Source organism: Microtus oregoni, unplaced genomic scaffold (assembly GCF_018167655.1).
Source record: "Microtus oregoni isolate MIOR12 unplaced genomic scaffold, Mior012 000029F_ref0000214, whole genome shotgun sequence".
Lineage (NCBI taxonomy): Eukaryota > Metazoa > Chordata > Mammalia > Rodentia > Cricetidae > Microtus > Microtus oregoni.
The window spans coordinates 19,482,851-19,504,310 of record NW_024543088.1 but is presented as its reverse complement, the minus strand read 5'-3'; the positions used below and the strand labels follow the sequence as shown (position 1 = coordinate 19,504,310).

The 21,460-nt window shown below is 54.5% G+C and overlaps 1 protein-coding gene across 1 annotated transcript; it reads right to left on the bottom strand.

The window, feature by feature from the left end:
- Nucleotides 1–9,522: 9,522 nt before the first annotated feature.
- Nucleotides 9,523–20,600, bottom strand: Scarf2 (scavenger receptor class F member 2). The gene is made up of 11 exons (XM_041678389.1): nucleotides 20,402–20,600; nucleotides 15,765–15,823; nucleotides 15,572–15,673; nucleotides 14,876–15,395; nucleotides 14,571–14,789; nucleotides 14,304–14,432; nucleotides 13,697–13,800; nucleotides 13,503–13,620; nucleotides 13,182–13,297; nucleotides 11,705–11,857; nucleotides 9,523–11,068 (listed from the first exon to the last, which is right to left on the bottom strand). Exons 1-11 carry the CDS (start codon nucleotides 20,551–20,553, stop codon nucleotides 10,218–10,220), a joined length of 2,523 nt encoding a protein of 840 aa, XP_041534323.1. The 5' UTR covers nucleotides 20,554–20,600; the 3' UTR covers nucleotides 9,523–10,217.
- Nucleotides 20,601–21,460: the final 860 nt, after the last annotated feature.

Sequence of the window (21,460 nt, the reverse complement as noted above, 5' to 3'; positions counted from 1 at the left end):
CCTCCTCCCACGTCCTGGATTACAGGTGAACACTGTCATGCTCAGCTTCAACAAAAAGTAGAAACTGAAAACGTGAGACGTATCCCAGTGGTAAAGAATTTGCCTAGCAAGCACGGGTTCAAGCCCCAGCACTAAAGAAAAGATTGAACAGACATAATTTCTGATAAACGTATGCTTTGATGCACTGCCTTCTTCTGTGTCCCCTGTGAACTTTTAAATTACTTTAAGTACGTATAGTTTATCCTTTATTCGTGTTGCAACAGTATAGATTTTTTCCACAAAAACCTGAACTCTGTGTGTGTGAGAGAGAGTGTATGTGTGTATATGTGTGTGCATGTGTGTGTGCATGTGTATGTGTGTGTGCATGTGTGTATGTGTGTGTGCATGTGTATGTGTGTGTGCACGTGTGTGTGCATGTGTATGTGTGTGTGCATGTATATGTGTGTGCATGTGTATGTGTGTGCATGTGTATGTGTGTGCATGTGTATGTGTGTGCATGTGTATGTGTGTGTGCATGTGTATGTGCATGTGTGTGTGCATGTGTGTGTGTGCATGTGCATGTGTGTGTGTGCATGTGTATGTGTGTGTGCATGTGTGTGTATGTGTGCATGCGTGTGTGCATGCGTGTGTGCATGTGTATGTGTGTGCATGTGTATGTGTGTGTGCATGTGTATGTGTGTGTGCATGTGTATGTGTGTGCATGTGTATGTGTGTGCATGTGTGTGTGCATGTGTATGTGTGTGCATGTGTATGTGTGTGCATGTGCATGTGTGTGCATGTGCATGTGCATGTGTGTGTGCATGTGTATGTGTGTGTGCATATGTATGTGTGTGTGCATGTGTATGTGTGTGCATATGTATGTGTGTGCATGTGCATGTGTGTGTATGTGTGTGTGCATGTGTATGTGTATGTGCATGTGTGTGTGCATGTGCATGTGTGTGTGCATATGTATGTGTGTGTGCATGTGTATGTGTGCATGTGTATGTGTGTGCATGTGCATGTGTGTGTGCATGTGCATGTGTGTGTGCATGTGCATGTGTGTGCATGTGCATGTGTGTGCATGTGCATGTGTGTGTGCATGTGTATGTGCATGTGCATGTGTGTGCATGTGCATGTGTGTGCATGTGCATGTGTGTGTGCATGTGCATGTGTGTGTGCATGTGCATGTGTGTGCATGTGTATGTGTGTGTGCATGTGTATGTGCATGTGCATGTGTGTGTGCATGTGCATGTGTGTGTGCATGTGTATGTGTGTGCATGTGCATGTATGTGCATGTGTGTGTGCATGTGTATGTGTGTGCATGTGCATGTGTGTGCATGTGTATGTGTGTGTGCATGTGTATGTGTGTGTGCATGTGTGTGTGCATGTGTATGTGTGTGCATGTGTGTGTACATGTGTATGTGTGTGCGCATGTGTATGTGTGTGCATGTGTATGTGTGTGCATGTGCATGTGTGTGCATGTGCATGTGTGTGTGCATGTGCATGTGTGTGTGCATGTGCATGTGTGTGTGCATGTATATGTGTGGGGTGTGTGTGTGTGTGTGCTCATGTGTGTTCTCATGTGTGTGCCTACCATGTGTGCCCACACACTCGTGGAGGCTGGAGGTTGATATGGGGAGGTCTTCCTCTATTGACCTCACCATTTTTTAAAATGTTCACTTGCGAGTTGGAGAGACTGTTTTCTCAGAGGACACAGCACTCACCGCAGCCTGGAACTCCAGCTCATGAGCATAAACACCTGTGCTCTCCAAGGGCACCTCTATACATCTGTACACACCCATACCCAGATATGTGCACACACGATTTAAAATTTAAAAAATTTTCAAATATTTGCATAGGGACACTGTGTGCACTCTGTTATGCACACAGAGATCTGAGGACAACTTCTAGGAGCCTTTTTTTTTCTTTTTTAGTCGTTTAGTTTTTCAAGACAGAGGTTCTCTGTAGGTTTTTGGAGCCTGTTCTGGAACTCACTCTGTAGACCAGGCTGGCCTCCAACTCAGAAATCCGCCTGCCTCCCGAGTACTGGGATTAAAGGTGGGGGCACCACTGCCCAACAAGAGTTTTATTTTCCTTTTTTTTGTTGTTTTTTATTTCTTTGAGATTTTTATTTTTAATTATGTGTATGTGTGTGTATTTGTGTTTGTGCACCCCAGTGCAAGTGGCTCGGCTGTGGCAGTTATAAGAGGGTGCTGGGTCCCCAGGAACAGGGCCTGTGACCTGCCTAGTGTGGATGCTGGGAACTAGGACCCTTCTGAAGAGCAGGAAGCGTTCTTACCCTGGACCATCTCCCCAGCCTCAGAGTTTATTTTTTTATCACAGTTTTTTTTTTAAATTTGTTTGGATATGCCTCTTGTTCCTCTTTCCAGTGGAGCCTCCCTGTATTCTTAAATCTGTCTCTAACAACTCCCCTTCCATATCAAAGAAAAAAATATATGTATACTGAGGAAATTTAAGAAAGATCAAGATTGCCAGGCGGTGGTGGCGCACACCTTTAATCCCAGCACTCGGGAGGCAGAGTCAGGCAGATCTCTGTGAGTTCGAGGCTAGCCTGGTCTACAAGAGGTAGTTCCAGGACAGCAGGGCTGTTACACAAAGAAACTCTGTCTCAAAAAAACAAAACAAAAAAATTAGAAGAACAAAACTAGTATTCAGCATCCATTCCTGGGTCATGGCCTGAGATTTGGGGCTGCAGATTCAGCATGCGTTTCCTTGCAGCTTTTTTCCTTACAATCACACTTAGGCATAGTCTTTTAAAACAAACCAAGGGCAGTGAAGATGGGTCAGGGGGTGACGTGCTCTTTGCCATGCCTAGACGGCCTGAGTTTGCGTTTCCAGAACCCATATAAAAAGCACGAGCAGTCACTCTACATCCCTGCACAGAGCAGGACAGGGACAGGCAGCCCCATGAGACTTCCGGGCCAGTCAGTCCAGCGGAATCGGTGGGACCCTGATATTTTTTCAAATTAATTTTTAGTTTTTAGTTTATGTGTATGTGTGTTTGATCTGCATGTATGCCAGTGCACCACCTTCATGCCTGGTATCCGTGGAGGCCAGAAGAATACATTAGATGCCCTAGATCTGGAGTTACAGCTGGTTGTGAGCTGCCAATCAAACCCAGGGCCTCTGGAAGAGCAGTCAGGGCCCTTAACTGCTAAGCCATCTCTCCAGTCCCAGAGACAACATTTTAAAAATAGAAATTAGAGCCAGACATGGTGGCATGTGACTTTAATATCAGCACTTGGGAGGCAGAGGTAGCTGGATCTCTGAATCTGAGGCCAGCCTCATCTACAGAGTGAGCTCCAGAACAGCCAGGCTACACAGAGAGATCCTGTCCCAACATAAATAAATAAGGGAGAGAGCCATAGAGAAAGATACCTGGTGTCTCCATCCTCCACAAACACTCACACAGATTAGGGGGCTCTGGAGAATTGGCACAGAGGTACCAGCATGGAACCCCGAGATCTGATCCCCAATGCATACACCCTCTCAGCATTGCTGCAGGGACTAGACTGCCGGTCTAGCTTCAGATTCCTAAGAGACCAGGAAAAAGGTAGAGTGGTATAGCAGGACACCCGATGTCCTCCTCTGACCTCTGCAAATGAACACATGGGCACACACACTCGTACAGCATCTACACTAAACACATGCGCACCAAAACCCACTTAGGACTTGGACTTAGTGGCACATGCCTCTGTTGTGATCCCAGCTCCCATGTAGAAACCAGGATTAGTAGCATGCTTGTCCTCACACTGCTGGGCATGCAGAGACAAAAGACCCTAGGGCTTGTAGGTCTAGCTAAATTGGGAAACTCAGGAATCTTTCGTCAAGGGCCGTTTACCTTGTTTTTGGAGACAGCAACCTTGGGCTTGATGATGGTGTTATACTGGCTGGGAAATCCCAGGCCTCTGCCTGTCCCCTTTGTCAGTGCTGCGGTTTCAAATATGCCTGTTACCAGCAGTCCTCTGATGTGAGCATTGGGCATGAAGCATGACCCCTCCCTCATGTTTGTGCAGCAAGCACTACCACCTGGCCTGCTCCCCCATCCCCTAAAGCTGTATAAACAAGCGGAGGAACCGAGACAGAGGGCAAGAGGCCGATCTACGGCCTGGATTGCCTCATTTTTAAATTCCTGTTCTAATATGAGTCCTGGTCCCAGTTCATGGGAGTAGGAATTTGGAAATTCACTTGATGAATCCAAGAAATGATCCCAACCCCAGATTTGCACGCTGGAAAGAGCCCAGAAAGGTCCTCCGAGAGCCACTGGTCTCCAGGTCACTATCAGAAGCCCCAGGTTCTCGTTACAAATTGCTTTCAACTTTCCAGAAGTGAAAACCTTAAAGATCCAGGAGTTGTGTTCAGGCAAGCTGATCTCTGTGAGTTCGAGGCCAGCCTGGTCTACATAATGAGTTCCCGGACAGACAGGGGTGCAGAGTGAGACCCTCCCTGTCTCAAACAAAGAATAAGAAAACAAACAAACTTGTGGGGTGGGACAGGAATTGTGGGGTTGTGGGTTTGGGGGTGGCCCATGCTTGGGCTCCAGCAGAGACCAGTCCCTTTGGCTCACCAGGTAAAGGCGTTCGCTTCACAAACCTCAATGGTTCTATCACTTAATCCACAGCGGGAGCAAAGACCTGATTCTAACAAGCTGTCCCGGACCTCCACAGGCACACTACGGCAGCGCGAGCATGCACCAAGATGTGCGCACACATCACATACACACGACAATTATTTTTAAGTTTTAAAATATAAGCCTAGTTAGTGGAAAGTCTGTGAGTCTGGGAAATGCCTGAAAAAATGGGCAATGACACCCTCCTACCGACTCGCCCTCTTTGCTCCACTTCTCTGTGCCTTCCTGTCCTTGCCACGGGTTCCCACCAGCCTGGCCTAGCCTTGTGTTCCAGTGTTGTTCAAGCTGCTCCTCTAGCTGCTCATGCCGGTGGAAAACCTGAGCCTGCCCCCCACCTCGGTGCTGTTTTTCCACTCTTGTTTGGGTTCCAGATGTTCTGGCGGTTGACCACTAGATGGCACCAGAAGAATAACAGTGTTCAGAGAGGTCCCATCTTTGGTCTTAAAATAGCAAGGGTGTCCTGCCACACAACAGACAGCAAGCAGTGTGATTGAAACGGCAAATGTCGCGCCTTTAGAATGAATGCTTTAAGCACTTGTTTCTCAACGTGGACATAAAATCTGGACGCTGGATATAGTGGCGTACACCTTTAATCCCAGTTCTCAAGAGGCAGACAGGTGTGTGTCTCTGTGAGTTCAAGGCCAGCCTAGTCTACACAGAGTTCTAGGACAGCCAGGGCTATTTAGTAAAACCCTGTCTTTAAAAAAGTAAAAAAGTTGAAGGCTGGTCTGGAGAGATGAGGCAGCAGTTAAGAGCTCCTGCTGCTCTTGCAAAGGTCCTGGGTTGATTCCCAACTCCCACATGGTAGGTAGCTCACAGTCATCTGTGATTCCAGTTCCAAGGGACTCGGCACTCTCTTCTAGCTTCCACAGACAGCAGGCAAACACTCATACATGCAAAATAAAAACCGGAAAGCCACTGGAGATGTTAGGAGTTGGTAGAGTGCTTGCCCAGTATAAATGAAGCCCTGAGTTCGACCCCTAGCACAGTTTATATTAGGCATGGTGCTGAACACTTATAATCCCAGCACTTAGAGATAAGGGTATGAGAGGCTCAAGTCATCCTCAGCTGCAAGGCTAGTTTGAGTCCAGCCTGGGCTACAAAACACACTGCTTGGGGGCCGGATAGATGGTTCAGCAGTTAAGAGCACTGGCTGTTCTTCCAGAGGTCTTAAGTTCAATTTTCAGCAACCACATGGTGGCTCATAATCATCTATAATGATACTTGGCGCCCTCTTCTGGCCTGCAGGCATACACACAGACAGAACAATGTATGCATAATAAAAACATCTAAATAAATAAATAAATCGAAAGAAAGAGGGAGGAAGGAAGGGAGGGCAGGAGGCAGGGAGGGAGGGATGAAGGAAGGAAGGGAGGAAGGAAGACTGTCTGGCAAAGAAAAAAAGACACTGGAGTAGTTTCCATGTTGCTGTGTGCAACTAGCACCTTTGGGGTCACTGTATCCATCGACACTCTGATACCCTGCACCCTTCCCAGCAGCCAGGCAGCTGGACAAAGGCTGTTGTAACTGGGACACCTAAGAAGATCCATGACGCAGCGAAAGTCTTTGCAAATATAGGGAAGCTGTTACCTTATCCCAAACAACATTTTTCTTCCTTCCCAATTGCTTTTGTTGTTGTTGCTCATTTTGGGTGATGTTGAGGATTGACCAGGATATTGTGCATGCTACACCTCCTGTTTTTCCAGGTCACAGTTTTCAGATGACTCCCAGTACTGTCTCAACACATCTGGGTGTTTCAGGGGCATGCACATGCTGTGGACCTCTGTCTTTCTACCTATGGACTGAGTGTGCTTTTCCATGTCTTTCCTGTGTGTCTGCATATCGGGTTATGGTGTGTGTGTGAGAGAGAGAGAGAGAAACAGAGACACAGAGACAGAGAGAGACAGTGTGGTCAGTGTCTTGATATCCAGCTGGCTTTGGTAGAGCACATGCGTGTTACAGGTTGTGCTGTTGTGTCCCTGTATCTAGTGTGTGTGCCACTGGTGGAGCTGTAGATGGCGGCAGAGGAGTGTCTCTCAACGTTCTTCCAGATGACAATGGTGTGTATGTTGCAAGTTTAGGTGAGCGCTCCTGGACATGCCTTGACATTTTGTCTAGTACAATGGTATGTGTCACAGAGAACAGGTTTAGTGAGTGTGCTGAGTGTTTGCCTCCCATTTCTGCATGTGGTGGTTATATGTGTGAGGTCAGTACTTGCCTCTGTTTCATCACATTGGGAATTGTGTGTATGCGTGCTGCAAGAAATTCGGTCTCCGTGTGGCAGGTATCCCATGTGATTCATATGATATGATCCAGTTCTTTCACCATGCCTGAAGTGTGTATATTGCAAGGTGTCTTGCTGTGTCCCCGCCCTTCATCTATGTGTTTTGAGGGCTGATAGTCCTCTGCATTACTGTGGGCTGTCTGGACATGTGTGTGGCAGGGTGTGTGTCCCTTGGTGTGTATGTGCAGTGCCACAGTATGTTTGTGTTGGACATGAAGGTCCATTTCCTCCTACTGGATGATATGTCTAGCTGCCCCTGTGTCCCAGGGAGTTCTGGAGCCTTGATGAGTATGTCTCTGCTTCTTTGGATGCAGTTTGTGTGCGGTGCATGCTGCCGTGTGTTTGTTCTGTGTTTCAGGGCTGCGCTGGTTTGTCACATGTGTGTGTTTTGCATTGAGTGTGTTGGTATTTCTATGCACCTAGTGGCAAATGTATGTATGCTGGTGTGTGTGTGCGTGCACACACATGTGTGTCTGTGTGCACGCATGTGTGTGTGCACACATGCATGTGTGCGTGTGCGCGTGCATGTGTGTGGTGTCTGGCACAGCCTGGCCTATCGGAGTGATGTGTGCTACATCCTGCTGGAAAACAGACGGAGCCCAGGCCCCTCTCCAGTCCCCACATTCCTTTGTGCTCTGTGCTACGAAAAAATATTTGCGTTTTCCACGACTCATAATTTTTCCTCCTCAATCACTACCAGATGTGAGCTCTGTGGTCCCCGTCCCCATGGCAACAGAGGTTCCAGCAGTTGTGGTTCCCTTTTGTGGCGCCTGCCCTGGGAGCTGGCACTACTGCAAGCCCAGAGGGGGTGGGGAATACCGACTGGTGAAAGACATTTTAAGGGGAACTCTCCTGGAGCGGGAGAGCCTGATGGACAACAACAGGCCAGGCGGCAGGGCTGACTGATGGAGAGCACTGGCCTCTGCTCTGGGATGTGCCCACAGAGGCTGCAGAAAGTCAGACTTCCTAGACAGTGGGAGGAGCGGCCCCAGGCCAGCACTGAGACATTCTTGCACTGCCCAGATCATAAGAGTCCAGACAAGGGAAAAGGAAGGCAAGAATAAGGAATTAAGGAGAAAGCAAAAGACCACTGTGGCAGGATGGCCTGGTAGGGGCATAAAGTGGTCAAGAGTTGGGCCTAACAAGTGTCCCGCCTGGGCCGCTGCACCTTTCCGGCTGACATGGAGCCTGACTGCAGCCCCAGCATCTAGAATGGCCAGGTGCCTCAATGGACCAGAGGCCAATCAAGACCCAAGCAGGAAGGGTGCCTTCCTGGCACAGAGCAGCAGGACTGCAGCCCATGTGTTCCCCAGTCAGGCCAGCCTGAGGCGCTGTGCCCATCAGCCACTCTGAATGCTCCTCCATTCAGGTGTGGGACCAAAATGGGCCTCAAAGTGGTAGTCAGACTGGCCAGAGAACAAGGCCCCTGCCGAGGAGTGCCCTGAGTTAGCAACATTGGAGATGCATGAAGCAGGATCAGCTTTGGAGCTGGGCATCAAGAGATGGAAAGAAAGTGCTGGAAAGCTGGCTCTGCAGTTAAAAGCATTGTTTGCTTTTGCAGAGAACCCACATCTGATTCCCAACACCCACTGGCAGTTCACAACCATCTATAACTCCAGTCCCACGGGATTTTACATCTTCTTCTGACTTCTGTGGCACCAGGCACACACGTGGTACACATACAGACAAAACACTCACGTATCTAAATGAATCAATCTTTCAATTTAAAAAGCAAAAAACATGGGAAAGTCACACCGATAGTCTCAGCACTTGGGAAGCAGAGGCATAAGTTCAAGGTCATACTGAGCTACAACATGTGACCCTGTCTCAACAACAAAGAAAAGTGGGGGACAGGAAGAGCCTGCTAGCGGCAAGGTGGTGGGAGGAACCCTGGAGGAGCACGGGTCAGGGCTCGGAAGATCCAGTTAGAAGTCTGCCAGAAGAGAAGGTGCTAGGGTGGGGTGGGGACAGAAAGCCCAGCAGCAGGCTGGCTTCCCTCTCTGTCCCCTCTTGAAGCATGTGGAGGTGGGGGTAGAAAAGTTCCCACAGCCGGCAGGGCACCCACTGAGGCAGACCACAGGCTCTGTGCAGTGGCAGACTGCTTTGGAAGCTTGGCTGGAGGCTGCCCATTGTCCCTTGCCCCCATCTGTCTCCAGAAACGGTTCTGTCCCCTGAATCCACCCTCCTTCCCAAGTGACAGCTCAGGACTGGTGGACTTGGAATACTTTTCTTCTTCTTCTTCTCCTTCTCCTCCTCCTCCTCCTCCTCCTCCTCCTCCTCCTTCTCTCTCTCTCTCTCTCTCTCTCTCGTTTGTTTTTTGAGGTAGTGTTTCTCTATAGTTTTGGAGCCTGTCCTGGAACTAGCTCTTGTAGAGCAGGTTGGTCTCCAACTCACAGAGATCCGCCTGCCCCCTGAGTGCTAGGATTAAAGGTGTGTGCCATCACCGCCCAGCTGGGCACACTTTTCACATAGCTCCTGGGGACCCACACTGGGGACTCCAAGGTTCTATTTAAGTGGAGGAGTCCAGAAGATGTCACATACAGGTTCCAAAGGGGCATCTTTGCCCACAGCCTCAGGTAGGAAGTAATCAGCACAGGAAGTGGGGAGAAGCATTTTATTAAGAAAGCTTTGGCTTGGCCCTGCTAGGAGGAACCCATCCTGGAGGCTCCAGATGGGATGGAAGCAGCCCTGCCCAGGGCCTATAAATACATCTAAGGCCATCAGAGTCACCCCTGGGGTTCCCACAATCATGGGGTGGTGGGAAGCCATCAAAACCAGCTTGACAGCTGAGGGACCAGGGCTGGTGTCGGTGAGGAAGGGACAGGCCAAGGTGCGCTGAGCTCCCTGAGGGGCAGAGACCAGCTCTCCTCCCCAGGTTCGAGTCAACCAGATACTCAGGAGCCCAGTCCGTGGAAGCAGCCTCAGGCTATTTTCAAGAAAAAGATCCTACAGCCATAGGCACCAGGCCCTGGCAACTGAGAGGCAGACACGCTAGGCGTCAGTCAATGACAGGGTAGCCCAGCCAAGCACGCTCTTGGCCAGTATAAAGTCTGTAGGCTCTCCCAGCCATGGCCAATGAGACGCAGATTGCTAGAAAACTCCCCAACACAGCTAGTGGGAGCGAGTAGCCAGCTAAGTGTCTGTCTGGCCGGAGAGCAGATCCAAGCCCGCAATGGCTGCTGGAACCCGGGCCAATCAGACACAGCCTCGTGCCGGGCGCTAGCTGCTTGGGCCAATGAAATGCTTCGCTGCGGCCACGCGGAAAACGCCGCTGAGAAACGCGGTGGCTCGCGCCCTGCGAGCCTAGGAAGCTGCGGGTGGCGCGCCCGGCCTGCTCGGCTCCCCCGCCGCCTCCCTGCTCTTCTTCCGAGGCGGCTTCTGGATGGGGGTCTTCTTCCGAGGGGTCTCGGGCGCAGACGGAGCGGCCGCTGCCTTCTCGGGCGCCGTGGCCTCCGACGCCGGCGACGCGCGGACCGTCGAGGCGGGGAGCACGGAGCGCTTGGCCTTCTGCGGCGGCGGCGGCTTCTCCCGCGGTCCCGGCGGCCCCTCGGCGCGGCCCAGGCTGCGAGTCTTGTCGCGCAGCTCGGCTGCCAGCATGGAGGCGGCCTCGGGCGCGCTTCGCGGGGGGCCACCCGCGTCCGTGGGCTCCGAGAGACCCGGGCCGCGGCCGCGCGCTCGGGCCCGGGGCGGCGAGGGTGCGGCCGGGGCGGAGACCTCCTCGCTCGGGCCTGGTGGCTGCACCGACGTGTTGCTGGGGGTCCGTTTCCTCCCGCTAGGGCTCGGCGCAGCTATGCGGCCTGCGGGCGGTGGCGATGGGGCGGCGGTAGCGGCGCCCTGCTTGCCGTGGATCCAGGACACCTTCGGCTTGGTGGCAGGGTCGGGTGGCGGCGGTTTCCTGCGCTCGGGCGATGGAGACAGTGACAAGCCCCCAGCCTCACCTCGGGCCCGGGCCGGCCGGGCCTCGCGCCGGGCCACACGTGCGTACAGCGCTCCTCCGGGCCCCTCCACGCTGGACGCCGAGCGTTCGCTGTCTGAGGATGCAGGGAGGGCGGCTGCCTCCTCCGCGGGCGCTGAGGTGCTCGTGGGCGCTAGGGACGCAGCGGGCACCTCAGTCAGTGCGGCAGGAGCTTCTGAGTCTCGGCTCTCAGTCGCCTCTAACAAGGGAAGGACAAGCAGTCACAACATCCAAGAATAGCGCGTGGATACAACCTCCACACGTGACCCTCCCCCCTCGGCCGAGGCCCAGCTGTCTCTGTGTGGTCCCGACATTCAGGCATGCCTGCTGCTTCCATTGCATTACCATGAACTTAGTGGGAACCCCCAGGGTGTGAGCTGACTTCTGGGGAATGAGGGATACTTTTTCAGGGCTCAGGCTCCAGACTTCGTTCCCTTCCCCCGCCATACTCCAGTCTCAGGGGCCACAGCCATTTAACTTTAAGCTGTTTCATGTCCTTTAAGAAGTAAGGTGTCTGATGTTGAGGAAATAGTCACTTGCTCAAGGTCACGTACTGGCACCAAAGTAGAAGAGGTCAGTTCCCTCCTACTAGCTATACTGTTTCTGTCTCCTCTGCCATTCCCTGTCCAGGTCCAGTCCCAGAAGTTAATATGGCTAACTAGAAGCAAGAGATTTCACCCCAGCAGAGCAGAAGCGCTCAACTTTTTGCTGGAGGCCTGTGACTATAGCTCCTAGGTCTTGGTCTTTTGGTGCCCGGATTCCCTTACCACCACCTCCAACATAGAGAGCAAGGCCTTTCACTGTGCCGGAGGGATATGCACGCAGGACCACTCACCCTCGTGGGGCACACAGTACACGGGGCCTTCATCTGTGCTGTCAAAGGACGAGAAGGAAGCCCTGGACGACCATGATGGAGAGGGCTGCTCCAGCCCTGAGGGTGGCTCCAGGAAACTGCAGTTGAGTGTGTTGTCTAGGTCATGATGAGCCACTGAAAAAAGGAGAAGCAGAGTTGCCAGGGATGCTGCCTTTTCCCAGTCTGTACCTTTAAGTACCTAATGTGAACAGTGTGGTCATGACTGCAGGTGGGACATGAGGTTCAACTGAGTCACTTTAGCTCAGGGCTGAAGGATGGCAGCAAGCAAACCCAGGAAGAAGGCATACGAAAGAAGCTGGCATGGTGGTGCCACCTGTAACCCAGTGCTTGAGGGTCAGAGGGAGGAGGGTCACTATGAGCTTGAGACTAGCCTAGACTACACAGCTGAGTTACGGGACCCTGTATCAAAAAAGGAACAACAACAACAAAAAAAAAAAACGGGCTGGAGGAATGGCTAAGAGCACTGGCTGCTCTTCCAGAGGACCTGGATGATTCCATTCCTGGACCCTCATGGTAGCTCGTACCATCTATAACTCCAGTTCCAGAGGATCTGATGTCCTCTTCTGGCCTCCACAGGCACCAAGTGTACAAGTGGTGCACACACACATGAAGGCAAAATACCTTACACATAAAACAAGTAAAAGATTTTTTTAAAGATAGGTTGAAGAATGAGAAAAAGAAGAAGAAGAAGAAGAAGAAGAAGAAGAAGAAGAAGAAGAAAAGATGCAAGCCCAATGCAGCCAGCTAGGGAGCTGAAAGAGGAGACTACGTGTACAGAAAACCTTACAGACCCTAGCACATGTGGCCAGGAAAGCCCCCATGTTCTCCAACCAACTCCCAACTCTGCCTGCTGGGACCTGGCCTAGAGGACTCCAGAGTTCAAGTGGACAGGGGCAAGACAAGTGCGGGGCTCTGGCTTTCCTGATACCTGTGTCTGTAGGAGTTCTGCTGCTAGAATAAACCAAAGCATTTTTCAGCTGTCCCCTTGACCTAAGAGACTGATTGACCCCACCAATCTTCAGAAAGAAGTGGCCCTAAAGGAAGGAACCACCTACTTGCCTGTCATCACATTGAACATCTACTAGAGACTCTGCAGTGGACCAGCCTGCCCTTCCCCAGGAAGGGTTCCAGTAACTGTGGGGAGCCAACCAAACTGTTGGGTGTGCTTCATCAAATACGCATATATGTCTCCTGCAGCTCTGCACTTCAATGTAGGCAGACACCTACAGGTCAGGTGGCTGCCACGCAATCACTCATGGATTTCCCATGCCTCCTGCATACCCCCCAACATCTGCCCACACATCTAGCACTACTTCCTTCCCCTACAGCCTCTCCCATAGCAGCATCCGTCCTTACTTTACCCCCACTTCTACACGGAGTCTTGTACCCCTGTACACCATTTTCTAGAAACTCCGAGTCCCAGAGCCTATAGTCTCACCTACGACTTTGGGCAGCTTCTGTCTGCGAAGCGGGATTCGGGGCAGCTTCATGCTGATGCGGCTGAAGCTCCCGCAAAGGCGTTGAGGTGCCTTCTTCCTTCCCAGCGAGAGTTCCCTGCGGGGGCGGGGCCTGAGCGAAGGGGCGGGGCGGGACTGGGAAGGGAGGTTCAGTCTCGGTGGGAACAGAAAGGGGATTGCAGGAAGAAAGAGAGGGCTGCGCCCTGCCCCGGGGGTGAGGTCTGGATTCAAGAAGCACACCCTGTCACTGAGAGCGTGCGACCTAAACCAAGCGGTGGGTGGGGGCTGGCTTGGGGCCTCACCTGCGGGCCGGATCCTTGCCCCGACAGGCGCAGCAGCAGCCGAGCAGCGAGAGCAGCAAGCCGAGGAGCAGCGTGAGCAGCGCGCCGGCGCCCATCACACCTTTGCGCTGATTGGTCTCTGTGGGGAGCAGCGGCTCAGCGCAGGATCACGCACCCCACTTCATTCCCTGGCCCGACGTTCTTCACCCACTCACCCAGGTGGCAGGCACCGGTGACCGGGTCGCATGATTCCTCGTGACAGCTGCAAGTCTGGGCGCAGTCCACGCCATGGAGCCCGGCCGGGCACGTTATATTACAGCTGCAAAGTTTTGAGGTCAAGGAGGGCCGCGGTGGCTCTCCAGAATGCCTCCTTCCCCTGCACCGGCCGCCACTGACCGCTGGTCCCGGGTGCTCTAGCCAAGCTCCTGACTCCGTTCTCTAGAGGCTGAAACCCACCCCCACCCGAGGGCGGGCACTCACTTGATAACCACAGTTTGGAAACGTGTGTGTGTGTGTGTGTGTGTGTGTGTGTGTGTACTGCTATCTGCAGGAGGAAGTCTGAAGGATGAGGCATGGGTTACCAGGGACTGACCGTTGTGCGAGTGGAAAATAGAGATCCCAGTTCAGACCACTCACTCGCTCTACACCCTATCTGTTCACATCAGGATGCCTTTTGGCCAGATTGCAGTCTGAGGGCAGGCTCCAAATCAGATACTGCCCTAAAGTGCTTGCTGACACTCCCTGGAGTATGGGTCCCTGAGGTCTAGCTGAAGGCCTAGTGTAGGGTACGAATTCCCTATCCCTCTCCAGGGCCCTACTCACTGAGGTCCGTGAACACCAGGGCTGCAAAGGCAGCGCCCAGACTGGAAGTCACAGTGGCCGCTGCCGCAGTCAGAGCACACGAAGGCACAGTCCTCACCGTAAGTACCATTACTGCACTTGGTCTCGCACCTTGGTATCAAGACAGGAGGTGTGAGTTGAAACGTGAGCCAAAGGCCACAGACCTACAGAACCCACCGTGCAGGGACTGTGTGGGAACCAGGACCAGGGAGCTGCGTGTGTGGGCCGAAATAAGCGCGGGCTGCTCACCGGTCGCCAATCCAGCCCGCATTGCAGCGCGTACACTTGCCAGTGACATGGTTGCAGGCGTGCCCGTCGCGGCAGGGTGGACAGCGGTGGCCGCAACCCTCGCCATAGAAACCAGTGGCGCAGGGTTGGTCACATTTGGTTCCGTTCCAGCCGGGTTCGCACGTCACACAACGACCATCGGCTACAGTGCAGGGCTGCTGGCCCTTGCACTGGCCACACCTAGGGAAGGGTCAGGAAGCTGAGCCGGATGGAGCTCTACCTCACCCCCTCCGCCTTCCCGCTACCTACCGGGCCCCCACGCTTACCTCCGGCGACAGCCCAGGCCATAGAAGCCAGCGGGGCATGGCTCGCGACAATACTTGCCCCGGTAGCCCGGATCGCAGGCGCACGTGCCGTCCACCGGATGGCACCGACCACGGAAGCACTGGCAATAGCGATCACAGCGTGCGCCGAACGTGTGCTCGCGACATTGGCAGCGGCCGCTCTGCTGCTCGCAGGGCGACGAGTTGCAGGCACACTGGTTGTTGCAGCTGCGGCCCCACCAGCCCGCGTGGCACAGGCAGGCGCCGGTCTGTGGATCGCACCGTGATGTAGCGCTGCAGTAGCATGCGCTAGCGCATTGCGCACCCCACCAGCCTGGCTCGCAGCGGCACGCGCCGCTCCGCGGGTGGCACGTGCCATGCTGGCACTGGCACGCATGCTCGCAGCGCGCACCCCAGCGGCGCGCGTGACACGTACACTGTCCGGTCACGTCCTCGCACTGTCCGTGAGGGTGACAGCTGCACCTCTCCTTGCAGTCGGGGCCCCAGAACTGGCGCGGGCACTCTGCAAGAACCCGGGGGGCGGGGCGATAACTTAGTTGTTAGTCTGCATACACCCCATCCTCTGCTCTGCCATAGCCAGCCGCCCAAAGCCAATCTAGCCCCAATCTGCCTCCTTGTAATCTCTCTAGTTTCCCTTCAAGCTGTCCAACACCCAACCCCACCTAGCCCCGCGCTCACTAGTGTCGCAGTTGGCACCAAAGTAGCCATGACGGCAGCGGCACTCTCCTGGCCGCACGCACACCTCGTTTTCTGAGCACGTAGAATTTCCTTCACACACGGCTGCAAACAAGAAGGGCTGAGCTGCAGCACTCTTTCCACCTCCACCCTGCCCCTCCCCCGCCTGCCCAGGACCCCAGAAAGCCCCACTCACCGATCCCACACTCATCCCCCAACTGCCTCCAGCCAGCGCAGCACGTGAGCACCTGGGAACTTGAAGCAGAGGACGTCTGAGTCCCTGAGTCCGAAGCCCTTTCCCCTACACTCCTTCCCCAGCTTTCATGGTGTCCTGCCTTAGGGAGATGCTTGGATACCCATGCCTGCGGCGGTCAGACAGTCAGAACTAACACTTCGCCGCCCCAGAATTCTGGCTCATACAAAAGGAGCGAAGAGCACGACACCAAGAGCTCATCTCCAAGAACTGTCATCTACGGGGGGGGGGGCGCTCCTCCATCCCATCAGCCTCAAGGATAAGAAATCAGACATAGTGAGGCCAAGAAGGGACCACTGTGAGCAGGAGGGAGCCACCTGCCTCTCACGATCTTTTTGAAGGTCTAGCACGTTTCTCAGGGTTGGGGGCCTAGCCAGATGGGTGTTAGGGATCCAAATGTGACATGACTACGATGGCACCATTGCTAGATGGGCCTGAGGGCACGTGGGCTAAAACCCAGGGTGGCAGAGCATCCTTGAGGAGAGGATGGCGCCAGTATAGACCCAGCAGAGTTCCCCGGGAGGGGTTTCCTGGAGGCAGACACCTGGGAACCTTGCCCAGGGAACCACACATAGGAGTCAAAGTAAACTGAGGCCCAGCGCCTTCCAGCGGCAGGCGGACTGGAGTATCTAGTTGTATTTAATGTTTTACTCTTGTTTATTTGACCTTACAAAGTGCATGCTATGTCTGTTTTTCAGGGGACTTCTGCTGACGGGCAAAACCTTGAGCTACACCCCAGAATTTCTGACTGCATCGTTTCAGGGTGGTTCATCCTAGAAAGGCCTCTGGTGTGAAAGCCCTGTCAAATGAAGCCAAGGAGGGTGCCTTGGAATTGACTTTGGGTGTACCCATTACAGTAGAAGGGACAGTCGCTGAAGCCATAGCTCCCCAGAGTCTCCTGAGCTCCAGAGTTTTACCTCCATCCTACAGAAATGTAACATCCATGTACAGTTTAGAGAAAACAAATGTGCTTTCTCTGAGGCTAGGGAATTTAGAACCCTGCAGGATCTGGGGGCAGGTTAAAAGGAAAGCCCACACTGCCCCCAGACCAGTTTGGGGGTAATAGTCATATTGTAGATACAATCTAGCTGCCTCAAAAGGCCCTGTGCCCAGCCAAAGAGTCCTCCCCCAGATCAAAGTTGGGTCCTTAGGGACAGGGCTCATAAAACCTTAAACTAGGGGAATGGGCTTTGCATATTTCCACAGACACAAGTGTAAACCACAGAAAACGAAACATGCCTGTTTTTGTTGTCCACATTGCCCACCCACCTTGCCCCAGGGATGCCAAGGATCCCTTCTCAGAGAGACCAGGGTCCACAGGCCCATGTCTCACTTCCACCTGGCTCTAGACCAGACTCTCCAGATAGCGCTTCTTCACAATTGCCAGGTGGCCTGGTGGGAGCCCAGAAACACTCGGTCCTGTCCTCCCTGGCTGGCCTAGTACACGGTTCTGTGCTTGGAAGTCTGGATCTAGGGCTACACTCCATGGTGTTTACAGATGGGTCAGCATATGTGGGAAAGCAGACTGCAGTAACCAGCAAACTGCAAGCATCTCAACTTTCCTCTGGTCAGATCCCTGGGTCCCATTTTTTAAAACAAACAAGCATGCAAACATACATTTATCTCCCTCCACCTGTGTGTGTGAGAGAGAGAGACAGAGACAGAGAGACAGCATATAAACCACTTTGTGCATGTGGAGATTGGGGACAACTGTGGAGATCAGTGTTCTCCTTCCACCACGAGGGTTCTGGCGATTGGACTCAGCTCATCATCCTTGGTGGCATATTTCTTTACACACAGTCCAGCAGCTTCAAGTCCCACTGTTTAGCTAAAGAACCTGCAGCTAGCCGGGCAGTGGTGGCGCACGCCTTTAATCCAAGCACTTGGGAGGCAGAGGCAGGCGAATCTCTGTGAGTTCGATGCCAGCCTGGTCTACAAGAGCTAGTTCCAGGACAGGTTCCAAAGCTACAGAGAAACCCTGTCTCCAAAAACAAGAACATAAACAAAACCCTGCAGCTCAGAGAAGTTCCTTGTCTGCGCAGGGCAATTCACAGTAACGGGAGCAGGCTACTGGTACGGAGGCCTTTGACTACAGCTAGCAGCAGACCCAAGCCCATTCCTGTTCACCAAGACAAGCGTCATCATTCTAGCAGGGATCATCACTGCAGACTAGGGTGGCTGTCGGAGTGAGCACTACCTTGACGAATCAGAAGTGTGCTACAGATCAATGCTCTGGAGGCCACTACCATTGCTGTGTGGCAACCAGCTCATTTCCCCCACTTTAGAGCCCTCTCATTAGATCTATATCTGTCCCTGGTCACTCCCAGATCCAAGCAAGAAAGCTTCTGCCGCTATTCCTCCTCTGGGTTCCCACTTGGCTCTCCTCTTGCCTCCAGACATGGCTCTTCTCTGTCCTGTCCATGCCAGCTTCTCCAGGGAGCTCTCCCAGTCCCCACCAGGTAAAGAGTCATGCTATGGGATCTGCTCCAGTGTGGCCTGCCCCTCAAAGCTAGATTCGTTAATGCAACTGCCCACTGGATGACATCACAACCCAGAGAGCTCAGGAGTGTCAAGAGCCATCCTCCTCTGTATTCTGTCTCCTCTGTCTCTGGTGGCCTCTGCCCCTCCCATGCTTGCCATGCTGTGAAGCTGAGACCATGCTCACACCAGACTAAGAAGTAGGTCTGCTCTCTCTTCCAGCCTCCAGAGAGCCACCTTTCATCTCCTAACTAGCTCATCCCCTGCCTCAGAGCGCATCCTTACCTGGTTAGGTGTCCCCTCTAAGAAAAGCGGCCTCCTTTTTAGAGCACTGGACACACCTCCTTTGCACCCCCTCGCACCCCCCTCACACCCTTCCCCAGCATCTGCAGGGCTTCCAAGGAACCTTCTAGAAGGGGGAGGGGTGTAGGGTGAGCTGAGTCTCAAATACCTTCAGAACTGCGTCCTTCTCTCCTGTAAGCCTGGTGGGTCTCCCCTGATCAATGTAAAGGAAAGGCACTCCCAACTCAACCACTTGGTACACAGGCACTGGACTCTGGGGCAGAGCCCCTGCACTAACAGGCCCAGCACAGCGTGCACATGATGTACTGGCTGAGCTCGCACCTCTTCCTCCTGGACCTTTTTCGATATAACCACAAGGATGGTCCAGACTCGGGCAGGCACAGTCCAGAGACCGTTCTTCCCACAAACACTCAACACACAGTCACGGCAACCTACCACCCCCAACTCCAGCACCAGGAGCTGAAGTCCATCCAACACTGCTTAACGGAGATGGAGAAAGACCCAGAAAATTCAAGTATTTGTTAAACCCAGACAGCCGGGGCAGTGTGTCGCCAGGGTATGAAGGCAATTCCATCGCGGCTGTGTGTAACCGGAACAGCCCACCTCCTGCTGAGATCGGTCGGCGGGAATATTGGAGGCCAAGGGCTCCCCCACTCCAGCTTCACCCACCACCCGAGCCCGCCCGTCGGAGGAGGAGAAGGCCTGGTGCGGGCCGACCGCCCTCCCCAGGCACCGCCCCGCCTGCCTCTGCCGCTACATTCCTGGGGCCGGGGAGGCCCGGGAGGAGGTGGCGGCGGCGATGCGAAGCAGATGGCTAGCCAGGCGGGCCCCCGCCTCCGAGGCGGGGCTCACAGCCGGGAGTGGTCTGCCGCATCTCGATCCGATTTCGGAAACCGCGCGGTCAACTTGCAGCCCCCTGTCTACTTAGACCCTCCGAAACCCTGGCTGACGTTTCGCACCCGCGGGGGACCTTAGACCCAGAGCGGAACCGGGGGCCCCAGCCTGGAGTGTCAATGCAGTCTCCCCAGCACCCGCAGAGGCGCCCCACAGCGGGTTCCTCGGCTCTGTGCTGAGATGACTTGAGTACGTCGTGGATCGGACCAGCCGACAGGTCCCTGGGCTTCTGCGCCGACTCCGCGGGGTCGCTCTACACCCTCGGCACAGGCTCCGGGCTCCTCGGCCTCTGGCTGGGCCTGTCCCACACCGGCTTCCCCAGCAAGATCCGCTCAGACACCCACCTCCGCGCACCCAGTGTCCGCCCTAGGCGCCCACAGGGGTTCCCATGTCCTCCCACCGCGCGTCCATCATTGTCCTCACCACTCCAGTTTCTGGTCCAACGTGAGGTCCCGGCTTTTCCGTGCTCACTTCCACCACCATCCTCCTCCCACTCCACGCCCAAGAACCAAGACAAATCCATCCTTCCCAGTCTCAAAGACTTTCCCAGTGAACAGCTCGCTCCTTCGCCCTTCTCGGCCCCCATTCCAGGCTCAAGATTGGCTCCTGGAGCCTGTCTGTGCACAGCTCTGTTCTGGTCTTTCCTGACGTATTTGGACACTACACAGTACCACCTCTGGGGGCCCACAGCGTTCCGTTATCCCCTCAGGTGATCTCCGGTCCAGTTGGCCCTCCGATGCACCCCGGGGCCCAGACTCGGCCTGGAACCGAGCCCAAGTCGCAAGGGAGGCCCGATGGACTCGTGTGACCAGTTTAGCGAGGTCCTGGATAGCCCGGACCGCAATGGGGCGCCGCTACCCCCAGCCCGCTTCGTGCCCCAAGCCTCGGCCAGGCCCAGCTCCTACCCGGGCGCGCGGCACACGTTGCGGCCTCGCGGGTTCAACTCCTGGGACGCCGCGAGAGCGGGCAGCAGCCAGAGCAGCAGCAGCAGCGGCGGCGGCCCTCGGGCTCCCTGGCACCGCGCCGGCCCGGCCCCCCGGGACCCTGCGCCCTCCATGAGGCGCGGGGCAGGCGCGGGTGGGCGCGGGCGCGGGTGCGGCCGCGGCGAGGGCGGCCGGAAGCGGAGTGCGAGGCCGGGCGGGGGGCGGCAGGAGGGGCGCCGGGCCGGGCAGGAAATTCCACATCGGCTCCCTGATCCTGGGCCAGCGCGGCCGGCCAGGCGGCAGCGCCCGCCCCGCGCGCCAGACCCCACCCTCCGGCCGCGCCTCCGCCCCTTTGCTCGGCCCCCGCCCCCACCTGGCCACGCACGAACTCCGGGCGAAGTTGGGGAGGCCCGGGCAGCGCTGCGGGAGGAAGGAGCTGCAGGAGTCCGCGAAAGCGTCCTGGTCTGCGCCTTTCCACCCGCCTCGCCAGACAGCACTGGCACTGGAGCCGCCAAGCTCGGGAGGGAAGGTGCCCCAGCAAAGGCCCTGGGTCACACACAGGCCTCGGACTGAAGCCAAGGACACCCCTCGGGGCCTTGTCCTGTGGTGTGCCATCAACATCTCCCGTAGAGTGCAAGATGTAGGCAAAGACCAGTGGAAATGAACTGGAGACCTAGGGAAAGGAGTTGGCTGCAGGAAATATTGGAGAGGTGGGAGCAAAAGGAACAGCCAAGGTCTCTGATATGATGGGGACATTGGAGATAGAAAGTGAAACTTAGAAGCCCTAATAAGGGATGAAGAGGAACTGGGGTGCCCAGAGTAACTGGGGGTGCCCAGGGTATGAATTCAACTCAAGAAGGTTACTGGCTCTCACGAGGGAAAAGTCCAGAAAGTGGAGTCAAGACTGACAAATGGAGACCAAAGGGTAAAAGGGATAGCCACAGAAACACACCCTGGCCATGAACCTGGAGTCAGTGGAAAAAACATACTTAGGCCCAGAAAGCAGAGCCAAAGAAACACACTTTGGACCTGAAACCAGAG

Coding starts and splice junctions, on each gene's coding strand:
- Scarf2 (XM_041678389.1), bottom strand. CDS start 20,553: ATGGAGGGCGCAGGGTCCCGGGGGGCCGGGCCGGCGCGGTGCCAGGGA. Junction 15,824..20,401: donor AACGTGTGCCGCGCGCCCGG/GTAGGAGCTGGG, acceptor CTCTGCTTCAAG/TTCCCAGGTGCTCACGTGCT. Junction 11,069..11,704: donor GTACTGTGTGCCCCACGAGG/GTGAGTGGTCCT, acceptor TTCCCTTGTTAG/AGGCGACTGAGAGCCGAGAC.